Genomic DNA, 22,542 nt, shown 5'->3' with positions numbered 1-22,542 from the left:
ACACAGTTCAAGGGGTGCATCCTACTGACCTATGCACAAGGCCAGACTTGTTAATTTCAAATCTTACTGAGATCTGATGTGAATTCTACCTTCCAATTTTTTTTTTTTTTATAACTCAGATTAAGAAGAAAAAAATGCTCTCTGGGTGACGAAAAGACCTAATTTTATTATACTTATTTTTGTTATGCTAAGCAGGAGTATACATTACTGCTAATTTTAAAGAACCTCAATATTTTAAAAACCCATTAACAGGGGCACCTGGCTGGCTCACTCGGTTAAGTATCCAATTTATGGGTTTCTGCCCAGGTCAGGATCTCAAGGTCTGTGGGATTGAGCCCCGCATCAGGCTCCACAATGATAGCATGGAGCATGCTGGGGACTCTCTCCCTCTCTCTCCCTCTCTCTCCCTGCCCCTCAACCTCTCTACATGCATGCAAACTCTCTTTTAAACTTAAAAAAAAAAAAAATTAACAGTGATTACAACAGGAGAAAAAGCAGAAAGCACCTTTTACTTTCAGGTATTTAAAGTGATTATTTATTTATTTATTTATTTATTTATTTATTTATTTTTGAGACAAAGAGAGACAGAGCATGAATGGGGGAGGGGCAGAGAGAGAGAGGGAGACACAGAATCGGAAGCAGGCTCCAGGCTCCGAGCCATCAGCCCAGAGCCCCACGCGGGGCTCGAACTCACGGACCGTGAGATCGAGACCTGAGCTGAAGTCGGCCACTTAACCGACTGAGCCACCCAGGTGCCCCTAAAGTGATTATTTAATAAGAAGGTTAACTTTTGCCAAACTCAAAAGGATTCGATTGGATCTTTAACATTATTAAGCAGACATCAGGTAAAAATGACTGGCATAGTGACTCTCTGCATACTCTCTCAAAGTACTATGATTTACGGAAAAATAGTATCTATTAAAGTTAAAACTATCATGAAGGTATAGTAATAATGATTTTAAAAACCGTCATGGGCATAATTTTTATAAAAATTACTTAAGATTATTTTCTGCATAAGTAAGTAGAACGGTGACCAGCTGTTCTGCCACTCCCATATCTAGTTTAGTTTTACCTTGGCTTCTGTCTCTGCTTTCTCCGATATCAGTGCTGGTAGTTGCGATTGTGTCTGCTAAGGCCATCAAAGACATCTGCTCCATCCGGCTGAGTCCTGGTAAACTAGAATGAAGTAAGTGGCCAGAGAGAACCTGAGCGTGCTCAGGACCAAAGTAAGTTGGACTGTATTGTGAAAGGTCGATAACCCTGGGCTTTGTGTTTTCTTCATCTGTCTCTAACATGTGATTATCAGTCATTAAAGTTGGGATATGAAAAAGCTCATCATAACTTTCTTTTGACAACTGGTTTGAGTTATTTAAAGTACTTTGATTACTAGATTTCTCTAAAGACGCATAACAGCTATCGTCATCTGCTGCAAGTAAGGCATATAAAGGAAGCGGAGGGACAGAATCTATTTCTGTATAATCTGTATTTTCACTTTTGTTGAAAGCCTGGGGATCTCTGGTAGTGCTTCCACTAGCACTGATGGTGAGAGATCTAAGGCGGCGCTCGTGGTTGGATTCGGCTTCATTCAGAGCCACAACCTCTCCAGCAATGCACTTGACAAGGTGCGACAAGATGGCCTTTGCTCTCCGAACTTTGCCAAGGTCCATGAGTTCTAAAAGCTGCAAAGGATGGTACTGAGGTAAAGTTGGGGAAAGAACATGAGCTGCTTCAAAAAGACCTGAATCTTCTGTGTCCACAGAAGGATCAAAGGCAGTTCTCTTTCCACAGATTTTCTGTGCAAGACTGGTCATGGATCGAGTCAGAGTTTTCTTTGGAGGATGTAATCCAGAACTTGATGAGTTACTCTGTTTTATTAAACTTATTATAGATGGAGTGCTCCCATTGTAGGACTCTGTGACAACGGGTTCTTGTTTAGAAGACGGCTGCCACTGGGAATATACATGCATTTCACAGTCCATGCCTACCACCAGGATGCCATCCCGGACCCATGACAAAGAAACAGGAAAAGGTGGAGAGCCTTCTACTGAAGAAACCAAATCCATACTTCTTAATAGCACAAATTTAGAAAGAGGCACAGCTTTAGTGCTTTCCCAGAGAGGAAATGTGAGGCTTTCCTTACCAGCCTGTTCTTGTACCTTGCCAGCCAGGGGTCCATACATAAAAAGTTTTGATCCAATTCCTACAGTGAGGATATGAGAACCATCCTCTCTGGACATCCAATCTAAGTGAACTAAATGCTTTGTGTTGGATGTGATACTCTCTTTACTGGAGAAATACACCTCTTGCTTATTGTAAGCCACTAAGTTGCTATCAATACTAATGCCAGAATCTAACACTGTATTTAATTCGTCTAAATGAATTGTCTGTTCAAGGACCCAACAGGAACCTCCTGTAGACTCACATTCAAAAATGCTTACATGCATCAAAAAGTCCTGAGAAGACCTACTATTAGATGCAGGCTGCTTATAGGCTACTGCTAACCGATTTGTATGTGCACAGCTAACTTCTACAGGCCTACCAGGGACGGTTATACTACTATTGCTATGAAGTCCATCCTCAATAAGTAACGGCCATTCTTCCCAAATGTATACAAGATCCATTTTTCCATTCTTCAATGTGGCAGATTCTCCATCTGTTACTCTGCATCTCCAGAATCTTACTTTCTCATCCGAGCACGAAGTTGCCAATAAATAAGGAGCACTGCACACAGGATATATGGAAGAAGAACTCAGATGTCCTAAAACAAAAATGATCTATTAACAAAATGTCAAATTGGATAAGTATTTCTGTTTTCATGTACTAAAGGTTTTAGTCTTTGTACAAACTCCTGTTAACAACGTGACGGTCTATACTCAGTTTAAGAGTCAACAAGATCAGTAAAATGCTTTTAAAGATGTCAAAAAGGTATACATAAAGGGCAATATTACCAAAACCGAGAACTGGAAGAGAACTCTGAGGTGGTCTGCTTCAATTCCTACATTTAATAGGTAAGGACCTTTGACCAAACATGTGATGTATCTTACACTAAATCAAACACAAGCTAGAATGACACAGAGTTAGAAAACCTGAATTCTAATGCTGGTTCTCAAGCCAGTAGTCTCTCTGCTCATTTTATATATTAATATGCATCTCATTTTAAAGATACCAATATATTTTTAAAACTGTGTCAACATTTCCTGGCTCCTTCTCTTTCATCTTTTTCAATACAATTTTGTAAGCAGCCCATGCTTACTGAAGTACTAGGTGAGCCCTCCGTAACTGATGTCTATGTGACATTATTAATGCTGAGAAGATTCTTAAGTGGGACAAAACATTTGCCATCCTTAATGTAATGACACACTTTTAATTTCCTAAACCACTGGCAAACTTCTTTTTCTTCAAGATGGCAGTGACTATTTTAGGTTCCTAGCCACAGGGTCTCTGATGCATCTATTCCACTCTAGGAGTCTAGAGCAAAAGCAGGTATACACAAAAAGTAGACAAATACGAGTGGCTATGTCCAATCAAACTTATTTACAAAACAGGTAGGTAGCCCGTAGTTTGCTAACCCATGAACTAATTACAACATAGAAATGCTATATAGGATATCTATCATATCTTAAAAGTATTTCAACATAATTTTAATAAAGTTTTTTTTAAGTCCTCAAGGAGGATAGCAGTGTTGTGAAAGGACACAATTAGCATTGTCCGTTGGTATCTCTGAGCTGAGTAGAGAGTAGCTGACCTTCTTAATAGTCTTGATATTAAAAAAAAAAAAATTAAGACTAGGAAAAATGCTTTTTCTCTATGCTATTTTTTGCCAAACAAAACGAATTTCTCCTTTTTCGCTAGAACTCCTACTCTTCTGCCAAACTCAACTTGGGCCAAAGTTAAATAAGAGGGCTGTTTTTAGAAATATTTCTCTTAGATTTCCCATATTATTTTAATTGGAGTTCAGCAGTGAAGATCCAACTATTCTGGCTAAGGGAACAGTTCTTAAAATTGTGTCTATACAAACATCATTCTTTTTCAAACTTTTTCTTTGCATTAATGCTTCTTTCAGTAAAATATATGAAGAAACAAAATTAAAAGTTATTAGAACAATGTTAATACCCCAGCTCCTAACTTCACCAATTAGAAAAGTACTTGATAATGACATGGCAAACTGCAAAGCATTCCAAGTCATCAGTTCAAAAAATGACAGAGAAGTAGAAAAGACCAAATGCACACTGTGACTATGAAACTCAAAGAAGTGGGTAATAAAAGGTGATTTTGTCTTGGTTTTCCTGATACCCTAGAATCGTGGTTCTTCATCTATTGTATGAATTAGAATCACCTGGGACCCTTGTTGAAACAGCCTGTGAGGTGCACCAGCATTTGTGATTCAGTACACCTGGGAGGGTGTAGACCAAGAATTTTTATTTCTAACAAGTTCCCAGATAATGCTGATGCTGCTGGTCTGGAGATCACATTTTGAGAACCACTGCTCTAGATTAAAGATGATAAATATTACGAGGAACGACCCATTCAAAATCCCTCAGAGCACACAGCTCCAGGCAGCCATGACCAACATTATCAAAGTTGGCAAATAAGGCACAAACTTGTTACTATCTCTGCCCTGGAAACGCTCAGTTTTTCTTCATAAAGACGTCATGAAAATTTGTTTTGGAAATCACTACTTAATGCTACAACTCGCTGACAAATGTCAGACATCTGAAAACATAACGAGAACGTAAGTTTTCAGTTTAAGGTAAAGAGAGTGTTTCCATTTCTGCTTCCATGTGCATTTAAGAACAGGTAGCTATGCCTCTTTTTATATATATATATATTTTTAAACGTTTATTTATTTTGGGGACAGAGAGAGACAGAGCATGAACGGGGGAGGGGCAGAGAGAGAGGGAGACACAGAATCGGAAACAGGCTCCAGGCTCCGAGCCATCAGCCCAGAGCCTGACGCGGGGCTAGAACTCCCGGACCGCGAGATCATGACCTGGCTGAAGTCGGACGCTTAACTGACTGCGCCACCCAGGTGCCCCTCTCTTTTTAAATACCTTACTGAATATTCATAGATTCCAAAGTTTGAGTAGTCTCTTTTTACAAACTTTACAAACCTGCTGATGGCTTAACACTTATTATCTCAACTCCTTCTGGCAAATTCAATTCTTGGCTATAAACCATTTCTGAAGACAGAGTTAACTTGCTGGTACTCTGGAGATTTGCTCTGCAAGCCTGATACTTCTGTGAAAAAGGAGACAGGATCTTCTCTGGAGAAGATGAATAATGTTCTTCTGGTTGCCAAACTGCTTCAGTTATTTTTGTATCTACTTTTTCATCTATAAAACATAAGAAAAGAACCAAAAACCAGGGGGAAAGGGGGAATCCCTGTATTAAAATTACTACATTTTATAATCCAAAAGCCTTATAAAAGATTTTAAAACATACTAATATGATTTTTTACAATAAGAAAATGAGAGAATCAGTTTGCTTTTTAAATTAATTGAATAAACTACAGTTACCTTCACTCAATAAGAATACCTTTAAAAAACATGCAGTGAACGATCTAACCACATATAATTTGTTAATTTAAGCCTAAAGTTAAAAAAAAAATTAAAAAGACTCACCTAATGAGACAGGAATAGACTTTAAATGTAAATTCCACATGTGTAACAATGATTGGTTGTCTTGGGTGCACTCTATTACAATTAGGTAGAATTTCTCAGAAAATCCATTAGGTGAGCTGCCTGTTGGTATTAATAATTTTCACTATTAACATGAATAAATGAGACAACTTATTAAATACACCAAGTTAAAATAAGTGAATTAAAAAAAAAATTAAAACCCTTACCTAAAATTCTACGTAGAAAGTAACATTATAGAGTGCAATCAACTTTTTTACCACATGAATTTGTATCAACTTGAAATTTTAACAATTATATGTATGCTATGCTTAAATTTCATCTTTGAATTGACAGGCTTAAAAAATCACATATCACAGTCATCACTGTCACATCATTCACATAGGTTACACTATAATAAGGAAATTTCTGAACAGAGACACTGTGACATATACTTTAAATGAATACATCATGGGGTGCCTGGGTGGCTCAGTCAGTTAAGCATCAGACTTCAGCTCAAGTCATCATCTCACAGTTCCTAGGTTTCAGACCTGCACCGGGCTCTGTGCTAACAGCTGGGAGCCTGCAGCCTGCTTCAGATTCTGTGTCTCCCTCTCCTCTGCCCCTCCCCTGCTTGTGCTCTGTCTCGCTCTCTCTCTCAAAATCAAATAAACATAAAAAAAATTTTTTTTAATGAGCACTACTACCATGATTAAAATTGTGTTGCCAAACACAATTCAAAGTAAATAACTTCCATAATGGAATGATCTATTAATGATGTTTATCTAAGAACCAAACCAAAAAAAAGTATTTATTTAGTTATTCATCATATTATTTAAGAACATTTTTCTTGGTCAAAACTCCATGATTTAAGCAGCGCATAAGCTGCTCAAAATAAACCAAAAAACTGCAACTAAAATATAAAATCAGTGACTCATTATTAACTGAAATAAAATGGACCTGGTTTAAATTTTATCCAAGTCTTCTTGGTTACAAGCTAATCTTATGTACAAAATCATGTAAAGAAAAATTATAGAAACTATATAAACCATACAGCATATAAAAATCAGGAAAAAAACCACACACAAATCTTATTGTGTTACAAGACTAAATGAAAAGGTAGCTTTGGTAACGTGTTCCAGGTGAGTTAGGCATTTAAAGCACAAGAATTTAGGGGAGGGAAAGGATAAGGGATAATAACTAAAGACAAAAGATCAGAGATCAATCTATTTCTGATAATTTTACTAACAAGAAAGAATGTCCTATTAATGAAAGTATCTGTGAAATATTTCTTCTCTTCTTAACATTACAGCAAAATAAGATGAACATTTTGGGTGTTTTCTAGAAAACTACAATAATGAAGATAATAGCTTTTGAGTAAAAGTAGAATTCCCTGAATATTTTAAGAAAAACTAGAAAAAAGACTTAAATAGAAAGCAAAAGTTAAAAATTAAAGACTCATAGAAAAGAAAATGCTGGAATAGATTAAGATCACAACAAACTCAACCTTAAGCATAAGAGAGTAATTTCTTTTAAAAACCTTAGAGAGATTTGGATCGTTACAATATTAATGTTATTAATATTTTAAGATATGAAAGGAATCAAAAAGAACATTTTGTTGATATAAATAACCCTTTATCTTGTACCTGACATCTTTATTTACCAATTTTAGTATCTTTCTATCCTTATATTCAGAACTTACCAAAGCACTGTGTTGTTGCACAGTTCATGAATTCTCAGAGAAAATGACAGACTAAGTGAAAACAGTGGTAAGAAACTAGATATTCGACATAACGGTGCAAAACTCAAAAGAAAAGGAAAATGGAAAAAGGTAGAATTAAGAAATAATGCACAAGAGGAATAAGACAAATAATCAGGAACAAATATAAAATGAAAATAATATTACTTGAGGCTTAATAATGGACTTTAAAAAGCAACAGGCACAAAAAACCAAAACCAACCAACAAACAAAAAACCCGGAAAACAAAAGCAGCAGGCACAAGCTGTATCTATGGTTCATGTGTAAGGAAAGTCATTTCTGAGTTTGGTTTGGCTCCGTACGTGAAACTGATGACCAAGAGATTTTAGTTTCATTTTGTTCTATTTTCCTTTACGCAAAGTAACAGTTAATTCTGAGTGTAGGAGTTTAATATAATTTTTTTAAATGTTTAACTTGAAAGTATTAAGGCAGTCTTTATAATTTGAAGTTTTAAGCTACTGCTTTAAAATTTTTTGTTTTAATGTTTATTTTTGAGGGAAAGGGGCAGAGAGAGAGGGAGACAGGGAATCCAAAGCAGGCTCTGTGCTTTTTTAATGCAAAGTCCAATGTGGCGTTTGAACTCACCACCATGAGATCATGACCCGAGCCAAAGGACGATCAACCAACTGAGCCACCCCAGGCTTCCCTACACTACTGCTTTAAACTGTAGGTTTCTAAAAGGTCAGGTGTCCCTATTACCCAAATTGCTGGTGGAGGACCCTGTCCATGCAAAGAGTACTCATACATTTATCATAAAAAACATTTCTATTATGCTTTTTAAAAAATGTAATTGACAAACCCCTTTAATGTTTTCATGTTTATATCCAGGTTTAAGAATTTAAAAATACTGGTATTTTTTTTTATTTAAAGAAAAAATTTTTTTAATGTTTGTTTATTTTTGAGACAGAGAGAGACAGAGCATGAACAGGGGAGGGGCAGAGAGAGAAGGAGACACAGAATCCGAAACGGGCTCCAGGCTCTGAGCTGTCAGCACAGAGCCCGACGCAGGGCTTGAACTCACGGACCGTGAGATCATGACCTGAGCCGAAGTCAGACGCTCAACCAACTGAGCCACCCAGGCGCCCCAAAAATACTGGTATTTATATGCTAAATAATATCAGAAACCTACATAGGAAAATTTTAAGTTCACACAGATGGTATGAAATACTGTATCAACTTATCTTCATTAACTGCTTAATATACTCTACATAATATTTCTCACTACATAAAAAAATTATTCTTTACCTGCATCAGACAATATTCTGTCTTTTCCCAGACTTTTCTTCTCGAGGTTATTCAAAATGAAATCTTCTTGAAAAACATGAAGCAGCTGGGTTTTTCTGCCTTGCTGAATGTAAATAAATACCAACATATATAAGTTGACATATGTGTTATTTACCTAATGCTAAGTGGCCAGAAGAATAATACTTACAAGTTTGGTAATGGGATCTAATGCGATAATGCATCCTGGCCTGGCAGTTGACTGCTGACTTACTATGTTAAACACTTCACCAACATATTTCTGTTTAAAAAAAAAAAAAAATGGATATCTCCTTTATTAAACAATTAAATTAAAAAATAATTAATAATTAACATGAAATTTCAGGCATAGTAGAGAAATAAGTTCAAGTGGGGCTAAATAAGTCCCTAAGTTGCTCTCATCATAAACATTCTGGGACTTTACCTTACCTAATTATGTTGGAATGAATAAGAATTATGGCTCAGTTGGTACAGAGAAAAACAAAAGCAGTGTGCGGTGACTGCTAGAGGAAAGAATATTTCACATCTATAAATATGAAGGACTGACTTCAATCTCATGGAAATATTCTAAGAATCAATGCTTTTCGGGCATTAATTAAAAAAAAATTTTTTTTTTTTTAACGTTTATATATTACTGAGAGACCAAAAGAGACAGAGCCTGAGCATGGGAGGGGCAAAGAGAGAGGGAGACACAGAATCCGAAGCAGGCTCCAGGCCATGAGCTGTCAGAACAGAGCCCGACGCGGGGTTCGAACTCACAAACCGCGAGATCATGACCTGAGCTGAAGTCGGACGCTTAACCAACTGAGCCACCCAGGTGTCCCTTCGGGGATTAATTTTGAGGTAAGGAAGATGGAGCTAAAGAAACAAGCTGATATATTATGTCTATATGCTGATTTCTCAAGCTACTTATGTCCTGACTACTCTAGTCAAGGTCACATTGTTAAATCTGATCTTCAACACACGTAATCTATGAGCAGCATTTGATTCTGGTGATCACTGCCTTCTTGAACTGTCTTCACTCGGCTTCCACTATACACCACATTTACCCTACTTTCAACAATGGCATGCTCCAGGGTTCAATCCTATCACTTCTCCTTTTCTTCAGGGATCTCATTCAGCTCCATGCTTTTAAATTTATATTCTGACAACTACTCATTTTATATCTTCAGACTGGGCTTCCCTCTAAACTATAGACTAGCTTACTAGGTCTCCTAGGTGTCAAACAGTCATCTCAACATTAACATGTCCAACACCAGCCTCTCAAAAATCCATGCTCTTCAAAATCTGCTACTTATACATTCTTCTCAACTCAAGGTCATTGTATTCTTCCTTGTGCTCACACACAAATGTGGGGCATCATCCTCTTTTGCTCATACAAGCCCCAATCGAGTTCAATCTTGCCTATTTGATGTTCAAACCACATCCAGATTTGTCCTTTTTTTTAAATATAATTTCTTGTCAAACTGGTTTCCATACAACACCCAGTGCTCATCCCAACAACTGCCCTCTTCCCTATCACCCACTTTCACCTCCCCTGTACCCCCCAACAACCCTGTTTGTTCTCAGAATTTAAGAGTCTCTTACGGTTTGCCTCCCTCCCTCTCTGTAACTTTTTTTTCCCCTTCCCCTCCCCCCTGGTCTTCTGTTGAGTTTCTCAGGATCCACATATGAGTGACAACATATGGTATCTGTCTTTCTTTGCCTGGCTTATTTCACTTAGCATAATACCCTCCCGTTGTTGCAAATGTCCAGATTTCATTCCTTCTCATTGCCAAGTAGTATTCCTTTGTATACATAAACCACATCTTCTTTATCCATTCGTCAGTTGATGGACATTTAGGCTTTTTCCATGATTTGGTTATTGTTGAAAGTGCTGTTATAAACATTGAGGTACATGTACCCCTATGCATCAGCACTTCTGTATCTTTGGGTAGATTCCTAGCAGTGCTATTGCTGGGTCATAGGGTAGTTCTACTTTTAATTTTTTGAGGAACCTCCACACTGTTAAGATTTGTCCAAATCTTACCATCTTTATCACTACCACTTGCTACCATTACAAGCCGCTTTGAGACTGTCTCTTGGACTACTATAAAGATTCTTGGATTGGCCTTTCTGATTCCACTTCTGCTCCCATGTCTAATGTGTACAACAGCAAGAGAAATCCTTTCAAAACCTAAGTGAGATCATATCAACCTGTCAATGGTTTCCATGTTCTTCAGATTAAAAGCCAAAGTTACCAAAATGGGCCATACAGCCCATTGTATGATCTGGCCAGGCTGATTTTCCAACTTTATCCCTGACTACGTTCCACATCACTTACTCCGCTCCAGTCACAATATCCTCCTTGCTGCTCCTGTACATACCAAACATGCTCTGACCTCAGCATCTTTGCACTAGCTGTTCCTCTTCCTAACATACTCTTTCTCTAAATATTCACATAGCTAGCTTCTTCATCTCCATTAGATCCTTTCTCAAACGGTACCTTCTCTGTGAGGCTTATCCTGACCGGCCCCTTATTTGGCATTCTCCACTACTTCTGCAACATGGTTTCTCTCCACAGTATTTATTAATATATTTTTACCATTTTTCCTATAGCCCTTCACTAGAATGTAAGCTCAGATTTTTGTCTGCTCTCTTCACATCTAAATTCCCAGCATTTAAATAATACCTGAAAAATAGAAGGCCCTCAATAAATATGCGTGTTTCTCCTATAACACTCTTGTATGTGTTTTGAAAAACCCTGCATTCTGAAAAACCACACATTAAAAATAGGAAAAAAACAGGATTGGAGCAGACCAGTGACACTATGCAATTATATAACTAAAACATTAACAAAAACGTTAACTGGTAGCTGAGGAGATGGCTTGAATTCCCTGAACAATAAACTCAGTGAGGTTGAAGGTTACCTCAGGGTTCATTTAAAAACACCAAAGCCAAGAGTGGAAATGCTGGCTTGCTGGTGGGTTGCTATTAGCTGTGTAGAGGAAGAAGCACCGCCTATCATAAGACAAAGGCTTTGTGAGGAGTTGAAAGGACAATAACTGAACTGCAACGAAGTTGAGAGCTTTTTTCTTTCATGGTTTAAGATTAAAATTCTACTGCTGCTACTCCAGCTCCCAGTGTCTTGAAAACACTACAGGTGAATCAACATAACTTCCACATTTATCCTGCCAGTCATCCTCATTCATTTCTGAGCAAAGAAGTATTAGAGAAACACATATTGTAGGAAACCAGACTTTACTTTTGGAATGAATAAAAGAAATGGTTTCTTTTTAAAGAAGCTAAGAATCACTATAATGGTACCTTACAAATGTGAAAAAAATGAAATAACTAGAAAATATACATCTATTTACTACAAATTATAGGTCACAATTCTAGAACATGCCCAATAAATATAAATTACTTATCTAAAAACATCATACTATACACTTAATTTTAAAAGCCATTTACTTACAGAAATTTCAGGATTGGAAAGCTCATATAGAAGTTTCTTGGCATCAATAACAGCTTCATATAATCTCAGATACTGCCCATCACTTGCTACAAAGCATGCACTAGGAGAGTTGCAGTATGCACCTAGAAAGTATTTACGGACACTTACAATTTAACCCTTAAATAATAATGTCAGAAAATCTAAATCTCTTAAATAAGAATTAGAAAGCTCACCTAGACAGTAGCTGGGTATAAGAGTGGGCAGCCACGCCACATTGGAAAATGCAGAAACATGTAGAGAATTAATCCGGGCCAGTTCAGAAACACCTCCAGAAAAAGACAATGGCCCAACGGGATCAACCCTCCAAAGAATAAGCTCACTATAAACTGCATTGGGATCCTGAAATGTCACATCAACGCTGCTTTTATTCTGTTGTGCCAAAGAACATTCTTCAATATTTACGGGATCATGAGGTTGCTTTTGGTTATCGACATCCGGTGTCCTTAGTGCATTATGGTGTGACGTCGTCAGCAGTAATGGTAATACTGAATGGCAAGCTAAATCGTTAAGATGAAACCGATGACCACAATATCTGGATTTATGAGAAATACTGAGAACTGTAGAAAAAGCAGATTCTTCAGCAAAACTGACCAGCCACTGATTCAGAGAACCATCAGCATGCTTTGAAATCATCATAACATTAGGGGTAAAAATACTTAATTTTAAACTATTAGTTGATTTACTGTGACCAGAGGAGATTAGCATTGATGTGGACCGCGTGAGACTAGAAGGTTTTTGTTTTCCTTGCTGAATAGCCAAGTCAACATTCTTGGTGCAGGCATACATCACTATGCTTTTACAGAGAGAGTTTGCATCACCTGTGGGGAAAGCTACAGGAATTCTGGAAACAAAGGACACCTAGAATTAAGAAAGCAAGCATTAGAACACATGAAATAATAAAAAGAGGTATTACAAAACAGTACCCACATTTAACAAGAAGTAACTCTCCAGAGATCGTAATAATAGTACCTGGACTTGACGAAACATACCAGGCTGGTATTCGTCCAGCCAATCCACATGCCAAACCAGCAAAGAACCATCCATGGGATGAATACTGAATAGCATGTCTGCATTTTTACTCCATTCAGACAGAAGTACTTCAATCTGATGATCAATGGCAGTGGAGGGTAATGGTACAAAACTTGAATTTGGTACCATTTTATCACTGCCCAATTCCTTTTTTTCATGATTTGCTTTCAGATCATCAACACCATCATCCATTTCTATGAGCAAAAGAATTCATGACCCAGTAAGTACAATTAAGCTATTACTATAAATTAAGAAACACCCTTGTAAATACATTCAAGATTAAAAACATAACGGCTTTCCTATAAACAAGAAAGTGGCTCCTTTTTAAAAATAACTTTGCTCCAGGAATATAAGACCATTAGAGTTAATTCTAGAGGGCCTATAGGACTGACTCAGTGGATTAATGGTAGAGTACTAATACTGGACTAGAAAATAGCGAAACTGGTTGTACCACAGTTTACTCAGAAGTAAAACATACTACTTGTCTGGACCTTAGTTTTTCTCACAGTAAAATCACGGAGTTAGAACTGGGGATATAATTCTGGGCTGAAATATATTATTGGAATGCAATTTGTATTTTCTTCATAATATTAGATTTTTAAAAACATGAGTCCACTGTACTAGTGATGCTCTAGGTGTATACACTCATAACTGATAGGACACCTTAAAGAAACTATTTTAAAGGAATACACTTAAAGTGCAATTTCCAGATCTCCTTCAATAACACAGGTAACTAAAACTGCTATACTGAACTATTAAAACAGGTACATATGCATATTGTGACCTCTATTTCAAAAATCCTGGCCTCTACTCTTGGTTAGGAAAATAGAGACGTTCTTAAGAGAGACTCAAAAAATGGTAAGACTGTTTATCAGATTTAAAAAATTTGTTAAGACATACAAATTATTAAGAAGAATAATTTAACAGAAAAATAGGCAAAGAGCAGGAAGAGGCATACCACAGAAGAGCTAAAATAATTCTATTCAATTTGCCTCAAGAAAATGACATGTAAAACAAGATGCCATTTTCCCCATATCAAGTGGCAAAAATATTATGAAATATAATGAAAAGCTCCAGTGTTGGCAAGGATGTGAAAAAAGGTTATGTGGATCCATTAGAAAAGGGTATTGTATTATAAACACTTCTGGACGGTAATTTGGCAAAAGTGATTGAAATCTAAAATGTCCACACTCTCTGGCAATTCTGTATCTGGAAATCCTCTTATGTAAAAATTCACAGGAAGATTAAAAGATGTGTCATTGTACCATGATCAGTATAGTGAAAAATAATTTAAATGTCAATCAAAGAGAAAATACTCAAATTTTCTCTTGATAGGGAATAATCAAGAGCTGGTAAAAATCATGAGATGGAAAAGGGCCCATCAGTGAATTTAAAAAGCAAGCTGCAGGCAGATCAGTGTTTTTGTTTAAAAAATGAATACCTACAGCACAACTTAAAAAAACAACCATATGTATGTTTGTATGAGCACAGAAAAGAATAGATCTTGGAAGTACACTCATACAATATTCAATTATTTTCCTAACTGTACTGTTTGATTTCTTTTTTTTAATGAGCCCATACAACCTTATAATCAAAACAAAACTTTTTAAAAACAGAAATATTTATGAACTACAAACTGTAGCAGAGATGGCTAGCTACCCACCACAAACTCATGCTTCCTAGTCCTCAGTATAGAATGACCACCCAGTCAGGGACTGCATGGGCCTTATGACTAGTCTTTGCCAGTTAAATTAGAATATAAATGGTTTGTGATATGTGCCGATTCTGAGTTAAAGATGTTGAGAAACAGCTAAACCTTGTCCCCCTCCGAAGACTCTTCCAGCTCCCAACCTACCTGAGGCTGAATGCAGACTTTAAGGCCCTAGTACAATCACCTGAGGATTTCATTAAATTGCAGATTCTTAAAGATCGTGCATTTCTAACAAGCCTCAGGTAATGTCAATGCTACTAGGCCACAGGTAGTCCTTTAAGTAACAAGGTCCTAGGGGCTGACAAGAGCATAAGTATGGAGAATCCTGAGCCTCTATCATCCCATAAAAGAAAGCCACTTGCAACAGGAATGTTAAATGAGCTGGATTATTAAATGAGCTACTCCAAATCTGTATTACACCACTGAAATTCTGAGTTTCTGACAGGAGCTAGTTTTAGCCAAATATAGACAGCTTAGCTATTCTCAACAAAACTTGACTTTTTTTTTTTTTTTTTTTTATCCTTGTTAAAGCTTTACCTTCATCAGATTTCACATCTGCCTGATTAGAGTCTTCTACACTGGGCTCAGAAGATGGCTGTTCAAAACTTTTTCTAAGTTGCTGTAAAAATACTTCCATGGACAAAGTAAAATGCAACTCTTTGTTGTTCAGCCAGTGTACCACAAAAGGCCCACTCTTCTCATTATTGTCACTTAGACTTAGAGATGTGATAGAAGGAAGAAGTGGAATGTCTATAAAGAACAACAAAACACACACAATATTTCTATCATACACAATATTCAGGTCTCATATTTTTACCATTAACTATTACATTTATCTTTACACTTCTGTAACATTTTAAATAAGATTCCCAATATAATGTTTGCCACGATTATTAGTAACAACAGCTTTAAATGATAAATTTAACATGCCTATTATAAAGGAAAACAATTATGTATTCTAGGTCCTATAGCATAATTTATATACACATACAGATATTTTCTTTATTATCTTTTTTAATATGAAATTTATTGTCAAATTGGTTTCCATACAACACCCAGTGCTCATCCCAACAGGTGCCCTCCTCAATGCCCATCACCCACTTTCCCTTCCCTCCCACCCCCCATCAACCCTCAGTTTATTCTCAGTTTTTAAGAGTCTCCTATGGTTTGGCTCCCTCCCTTTTTTTTTTCCTTCCCCTCCTCCATGGTCTTCTGTTAAGTTTCTCAGGATCCACATTAAGAGCGAAAACACATGGGATCTTTCTCTGTATGACTTATTTTACTTAGCATAACACTCTCCAGTTCCATCCACGTTGCTACAAAAGGCCATATTTCATTCTTTCTCATTGCCCTGTAGTACTCCATTGTGTATATAAACCACAATTTCTTTATCCATTCAACAGTTGATGGACATTTAGGCTCTTTCCATAATTTGGCTATTGTTGAAAGTGCTGCTATAAACATTGGGGTAAAAGTGCCCCTATGCATCAGCACTCCAGTATCCCTTGGGTAAATTCCTAACAGTGCTATTGCTGGGTTGTAGGGTAGCTTTATTTTTAATTTTTTGAGGGACCTCCACACCGTTTTCCAGAGCGGCTGCACCAGTTTACACTCCCACCAAAAATGTAAGAGGGTTCCCGTTTCTCCACATCCTCTCCAGCATCTATAGTCTCCTGATTTGTTCATTTGAGCCACTCTGGCGTGAGGTGATATCTCAGTGTGGTTTTGATTTGTATTTCCCTAACAAGGAGCGACGTTGAGCATCTTTTCATGTGCCTGCTGGCCATCTGAATGTCTTCTTTAGAGAAGTGTCTATTCATGTTTTCTGCCCATTTCTTCACTGGATTATTTGTTTTTCAGATATTTTAATTCAAAAAATATTTTCATTAAGAAATAAATCTGTGATTTGTGGACAGTTAATAGGAAAGTGTCCTTAATTTACATACAAACTGGTAAGAAATCTCTTTTAACCTAATCTACCAAAAAAAATTCCATCAATATGATGTCAGAGGAACAAGTGATATATTTATCTTGATTTTAACCACTTTTTAATTTAGAGACTGACAGTAACTTTTTAAATGATGTATCTAACTCTAAGTGAGATAATTCTGATTTATTAGCATCAAGATTCAAGTTGTAAAGGAGAAACTGAGATCCCTATCTTGTACTCAAGGAAGGCATTTAAGACAAACGAACTCAGCTAAAAAAAATTCTTTCTTGGTAGTACTTTTCATCTAATTGCTAAATTAAGTATACTGACGTACAAATTCAGAGTAGAATGTGACAAATGATAGTCCCTAATTAACATAAAGGTGAAGAAAAATTTGCCTATCATATTAAATCAAACCTAAATCTATATCATGCAGATATCTGTTAAACAGTAAAGGCTACATTGGATTCACAAAAGGTTAACAATTTTCCACAGAACAAATTTATTGATTTTTTTAAGGGAGAGATAAATAATTTGAATTAATGACCTGTGTCAGACACCAATGAAAACAGTATTACAGAGGATGAATGATAAAATAAAGAATAAAAAAACCTTTCTCCTATCCCTTCTGCTGGAGGCAAATTCTACGAGTTGACAGATATATCCAATCCAAGAACTCTGTTTATAACTGTACATTCATTACTGTAATTATCTGATTAGCGTCTATCTCTTCTCTCCTGATTATATGCTTCATGAAAGCAAGGATCACATCTGTTTCTATTACCACTGTACCTCCAGCTCCTACCATATCTCTGGTTGCTATAATGGCACAGACCAAACACTCAATAAAAGTCTTGAGGTACTATATTGCCAGTCCTACTACCCCTAGGTGCATATATATTAGTGTCAGGGAATGCGAGAGTGCCCTAAGAATCCTAATGAGTATGATTTTCTGATTTTCAAGCAACAATCAACACAAGAGAGATCAGCAATGCCTCTAGGAGATCACAGACCTAGCTGTTAAACACACAAGAAGGAGAGGCTAATGGAGGCTTTTAACAGAAGCATTCTGGGTTAAGACAAAACTTACATTTCTTCTGTCTCCTGACCTCAAAGAATTTCATTAAAGCCATTTTTTTATGAGAGATCTTCAGGGAATGGGTATTAAGAGAACATTCTCTACGAGCTCCTTTCCTTTATCTATGGATGGGCAAATAAGGGAAGCTCTAAGAGTTTGGCCTTGAATAACAAACACAACATTCAGAAAGGTCATTCCAAAAGGTCTAATGTGGGAAAAGAAGAACTCCATGGTGTCTAATCTAGCTGCTAATAATATTATTTTGCTTTGATTTGTTATATACATATGGCTTTTCATTAAGGACCTACACTCTAAAAGAAAGGTTTTAGAGTTTTTCTTATTGGAAGGTGATCAAGGAGATGCTACATTGAAACTTAGTGTTTATTTTTCTGTAACAACTCAGACTTTTCCATTAAAGCAAGAATCCAAGCTTTCTTTATTCTCAACATGTTGTCCTTCATTCAGAAGAGCCTTTCAAAACTATTCCAGTGATCTCAGAGTTGCCTGTGGGTATTACAAGCACTGTCAGTATACGTTTTTTGATAAAGGTAATGGTATTTCCCAAGCCTAGGTAATGTTTTCATAAAACTAGTTCAGTTTCAGGGCCCCTGGGTGACGCGGTCGGTTAAACATCTGACTCTTGATTTTATCTCAGGTCATGATCTCATGGTTTATGAGACTGAACCCCACGTGGGGCTCTGGGTTGGGAGCTCAGAACCTGCTTGGGATTTTCTCCCTCTCTCTCTACTGCTCCTGGGCTTGCACGTTCTCTCTCTCAAAATGAATCAACATTTAAAAAAAAATAGTTCAATATTGTCCCCTTTCATTTTCTTGGCTCATGAATTATTTTAGAGCTGGGACTGTTGTTAACCAAATTTGTCAGCAAATACTCTTTACTCCTTCTGTAAATATCCCTATATTTAACTTACCAGAGCACTTCTCACTTTGATTCAGGTAACTAATGAACCATATTTATTGTTATTTTTCCTTGAAGAATGCAATAGTACAGCAACAACCCAGTATACTATATGGAAATAGGTTTACTTTATGCATAAGGGTATCTGCAAATATACAAAAACTCAATAGGGTTTATCTATGGCGGAGAAGGACTAAGGTACAGCACAGGTGACAGGAGGCTTTCACTTTTCACTTTCTGTACAGATGGTATTTACCATGCGCAAATACTGTTTTTAATCTTTTTCTCAGTAATATTCTAGTTCTGCTTTAAATGTCCCAACTGTGACCACTTGCTTTTTAAACTCACAGAAAATATTTACTGAAATGATGAGCACTTTAATTTTAAAATTCAAAGATCCAGATATCCTAGATCTTTTAATCTAACAGTGCATTATCTCACTAGTAAGATAAATTTAATTCCCATTTACAACTTCTATATATTTATGCCCTATTTCTGGAATGTCTCCTAAAATCAAGCATTAGACACAAGGGTTTTATTTTAACAACCATACAATAGTTACAAAATACTACTTTGTGGTGTTAACCTGTTAAGTTTTAGCTCAAATCTCAACTTTTTTTTTAAGCTTTATTTATTTTTGAGAGAGAGAGAGAGACAGAGTGTGAGGGGGGGAGGGGCAGAGAGGGAGACACAGAATCTCAAGCAGGCTCCAGGCTTTGAACTGTCAGCACAGAGCCTGATGCGGGGCTCGAACGCACGAACCATGAGATCATGACCTGAGCCAAAGCTGGACGCTTAACCGACTGAGCCACCCAGGCGCCCTGAACATCTCAACTTTTGAATGAACTAATTAAGAATCTCAATGACTAAAAAAAAAATTTTTTTTTTTTTTTCAGAGAGAGGGAGGGGACACAAGTGAGCAAGGGGCAGAGAGAGAAAGAGAGAAAAATAGAGAGTGAGAGAGAGAATTCCAGGAGGGTCAGAGACAGAGAGAGAGACAGAGATGTGGGGCTCGTGCTAACCCAATGTGGGACACGAATTCATGAAATGCGAGCTCATGACCTGAGCCAAAGTCAGATGCTTAACAACTGAGTCACCCAGGTGCCCTACGACTTCTTAAGATTTTAAATCACAAACCAAGTCATAGCCTTAAAAAGCAAACAAGTAAACAAAAACCTATCCTATGTCATTACTGAGCTGGCTATAACAAAGTTAGGTGAACAAGTCACCACCAATTTTTTACTTATTCAAAACTAGAAGTATAACTTATTTGTTACCAAATCAACTTACTCAATTTCCAGGAACATTTTTGGAACAGTGTTCTCTTACCTGTGGCTGGGTTGATGCTGGCTGCAATATGAAAGTGGCAAAGTGCATTGGCGTGCAGGGGAGCATTCCTGTGGACACGATGAGGGTCCTGCTGATGTGGCAGGTATCCAGTATGTGCTACAAGGGCAAGTGATCTCCGACCTCTGCGAAAATGTCTCAGGTTGACCTGTGTGAATAAAAACAAAGTAAAACCATCATTAAAAGTAAAACAATCGTTACAAAATGATTGCTTGACATTACATATACCCTATTTCATTTTTTAATTCTAATTAACTTTCAACTACAGTATAATTACAGCTATATTAGCTTCAGGTGTACAATATAATGATTCAACGATTCTATTGGTTACTGAGTGCTCCTCATGATTAAGTGTACTTTTAATCCCCTTCAACTAATTCACTCACCCCTCAACCAACTCCCCTCTGGTAACAATCCATTTTTTTTATTGTCTTTTTTTCTTTGTTCATTTCTTGTTTCTTAAATTCACATGAGTGAAATCATATGGTATCTGCCCTTCTCCGACTTATTTCATAACACCCTATTTCAGATGAGTTTGAATGTACAAATATTTTTCAGTACTTCTGTGCAGCAAATTTGAACTTGAAGAATAAGCTTAGAACTGCCTAATTTCTTTTAACCATCACACAATACTTTGCGATTTTTATTTGGTTTATTTTCTGATAATTAATTAATTTTATAAAACAGAACTTTAACAATGTGTCTGTGGATAATGATGTCTCTATGTGTACTGTTCCCTTTGCATCCACAGTTTATACCCTATGACCACAAAGCACTGAATAGTGTTACCATCATACATTAGGATGTTATTCCATAACTTGCAAAGCCTTTTCAGATATCACTTCACGTGACCCACAAGGCAGACAGTGCTGATTTTTATTCACATCTTTCATATAATAGTTTCTACAGAACCCAAAGTCACCTAAACATAGAACAAGAGTCTTCAGATTCCTAGTCAAGAACTTCTTTCAGCTATTATACATAACCATTCTATTACTTGTTGAGTCTCCCAGAAATATATATTTAATTATATTCTGAGCCCTGAGAATACTCTCCAAGTTTGAAAAATAGTTGTTCCATAATCATACAAAGTATTCAAAGATAAATCACTTCAGAACACTTTGTTTTCAATATCAAGAAAATGGGAAACTGTATTATTAGTCTATGTTCAATTAGCCTACACATTAAAAATTTACTTTTACTTTTCACACTACTTAGTAAAATAGAATCTGACAAACTATTCTTTTTTTTAATGTTTATTTATTTTTGAAGGAAGAGAGACAGAGCATGAGTGGGGGAGGGGTGGAGAAAGGGGGGGGGAGAGAGAGAGAGAGAAAGAGAGACACACACAGAATCCCAAGGAGGGTGTGGGCTCTGAGCTTATCAGCACAGAGCCTGACATGGGACTCAAACTCACAAAACTGAGATCATGACCTGAGCTGAAGCTGGATGCTTAACCGACTCAGCCACCCACATGCCCCTCTGATAAACTATTCTTTTTTTTTTTTTAATTTTTTTTTTTTAATGTTTTATTTATTTTTGAGACAGAGAAAGACAGAGCGTGAATTGGGGAGGGGCAGAGAGAGAGGGAGACACAGAATCGGAAGCAGGCTCCAGGCTCCGAGCCATCAGCCCAGAGCCCGACTCGGGGCTCGAACTCACGGACAGCAAGATCGTGACCTGAGCTGAAGTCGGACGCTTAACCGACTGAGCCACTCAGGCGCCCCTCTGATAAACTATTCTAATCATTCCTATAATTATGACAAAACACCCAACCTGTGAACAGCAAATATATATATATGCATATATATATATAAAAATTATTTTTACAGTCAAATCTTTGCATTCTCAGATTTTCATTTACTTTGTTATTTTAGCTAAGTCAACTGTAATCTTTCTGTTATCATTAGGTAACTTAAGATTAACTTCATAATTGTAAGTACCTTTATGCTCTAGGCAAATCCTTAAAAACATTTTTTAATATTTACTTATTTTGAGAGAAAAAGAGCATGAGCAGGGAGGGAGAGGGAGAGGGAGAGGGAGAGGGAGAGGGAGAGGGAGAGGGAGAGGGAGAGGGAGAGGGAGGGAGAGAATCTCAAGCAGGCTCCCCACTGTCAGTGCAGAGCCCAATGTGGGGCCTGATCCCACACACCGCAAGCTCAGGACCTGAGCAGAAATCAAGAGTCAGATGCTTAACTGACTGAGCCATTTAGGCGCCCCCTTAAGAATATTTTTTGAATGAAACAAATTATAAAGTTTTCTGAGAATCATTTTCCTAATATACATATATGTCTTCATACCTAACCATATGACTTTGAATATTAACTAGGATGAATGTTACAAAAAAGGCAATGTACAAGGGGTTTTAAAACTTGTAGGAAATAACATCTAATAAAAACAC

The 22,542-nt window shown here is 36.9% G+C and overlaps 1 protein-coding gene across 4 annotated transcripts in view; it reads right to left on the bottom strand.

Annotated features, from left to right (window-relative positions):
• The window catches only part of DMXL1 (Dmx like 1), a 134,005-nt gene that overhangs the window by 71,232 nt on the left and 40,231 nt on the right, over nucleotides 1-22,542 (bottom strand). For all 4 annotated transcript variants that reach the window (XM_027076847.2, XM_053220029.1, XM_015076693.3 and 1 more), the window contains exons 9-18: nucleotides 20,124-20,289; nucleotides 15,408-15,620; nucleotides 13,100-13,353; nucleotides 12,304-12,988; nucleotides 12,092-12,213; nucleotides 8,807-8,896; nucleotides 8,620-8,722; nucleotides 5,622-5,741; nucleotides 5,112-5,333; nucleotides 1,073-2,758 (exon numbers count right to left, since the gene is read on the bottom strand). In XM_027076847.2, the coding sequence (XP_026932648.1) occupies nucleotides 1,073-2,758; nucleotides 5,112-5,333; nucleotides 5,622-5,741; nucleotides 8,620-8,722; nucleotides 8,807-8,896; nucleotides 12,092-12,213; nucleotides 12,304-12,988; nucleotides 13,100-13,353; nucleotides 15,408-15,620; nucleotides 20,124-20,289 (3,661 nt within the window). The remainder of the gene's footprint in view (nucleotides 1-1,072; nucleotides 2,759-5,111; nucleotides 5,334-5,621; nucleotides 5,742-8,619; nucleotides 8,723-8,806; nucleotides 8,897-12,091; nucleotides 12,214-12,303; nucleotides 12,989-13,099; nucleotides 13,354-15,407; nucleotides 15,621-20,123; nucleotides 20,290-22,542) is intronic.

The sequence above is a fragment of the Acinonyx jubatus genome, chromosome A1 (genome assembly GCF_027475565.1).
Source record: "Acinonyx jubatus isolate Ajub_Pintada_27869175 chromosome A1, VMU_Ajub_asm_v1.0, whole genome shotgun sequence".
Classification (NCBI taxonomy): Eukaryota; Metazoa; Chordata; class Mammalia; order Carnivora; family Felidae; genus Acinonyx; species Acinonyx jubatus.
Note: the sequence above shows the minus strand (reverse complement) of the source record. Positions and strands in the feature narration are given on the sequence as shown.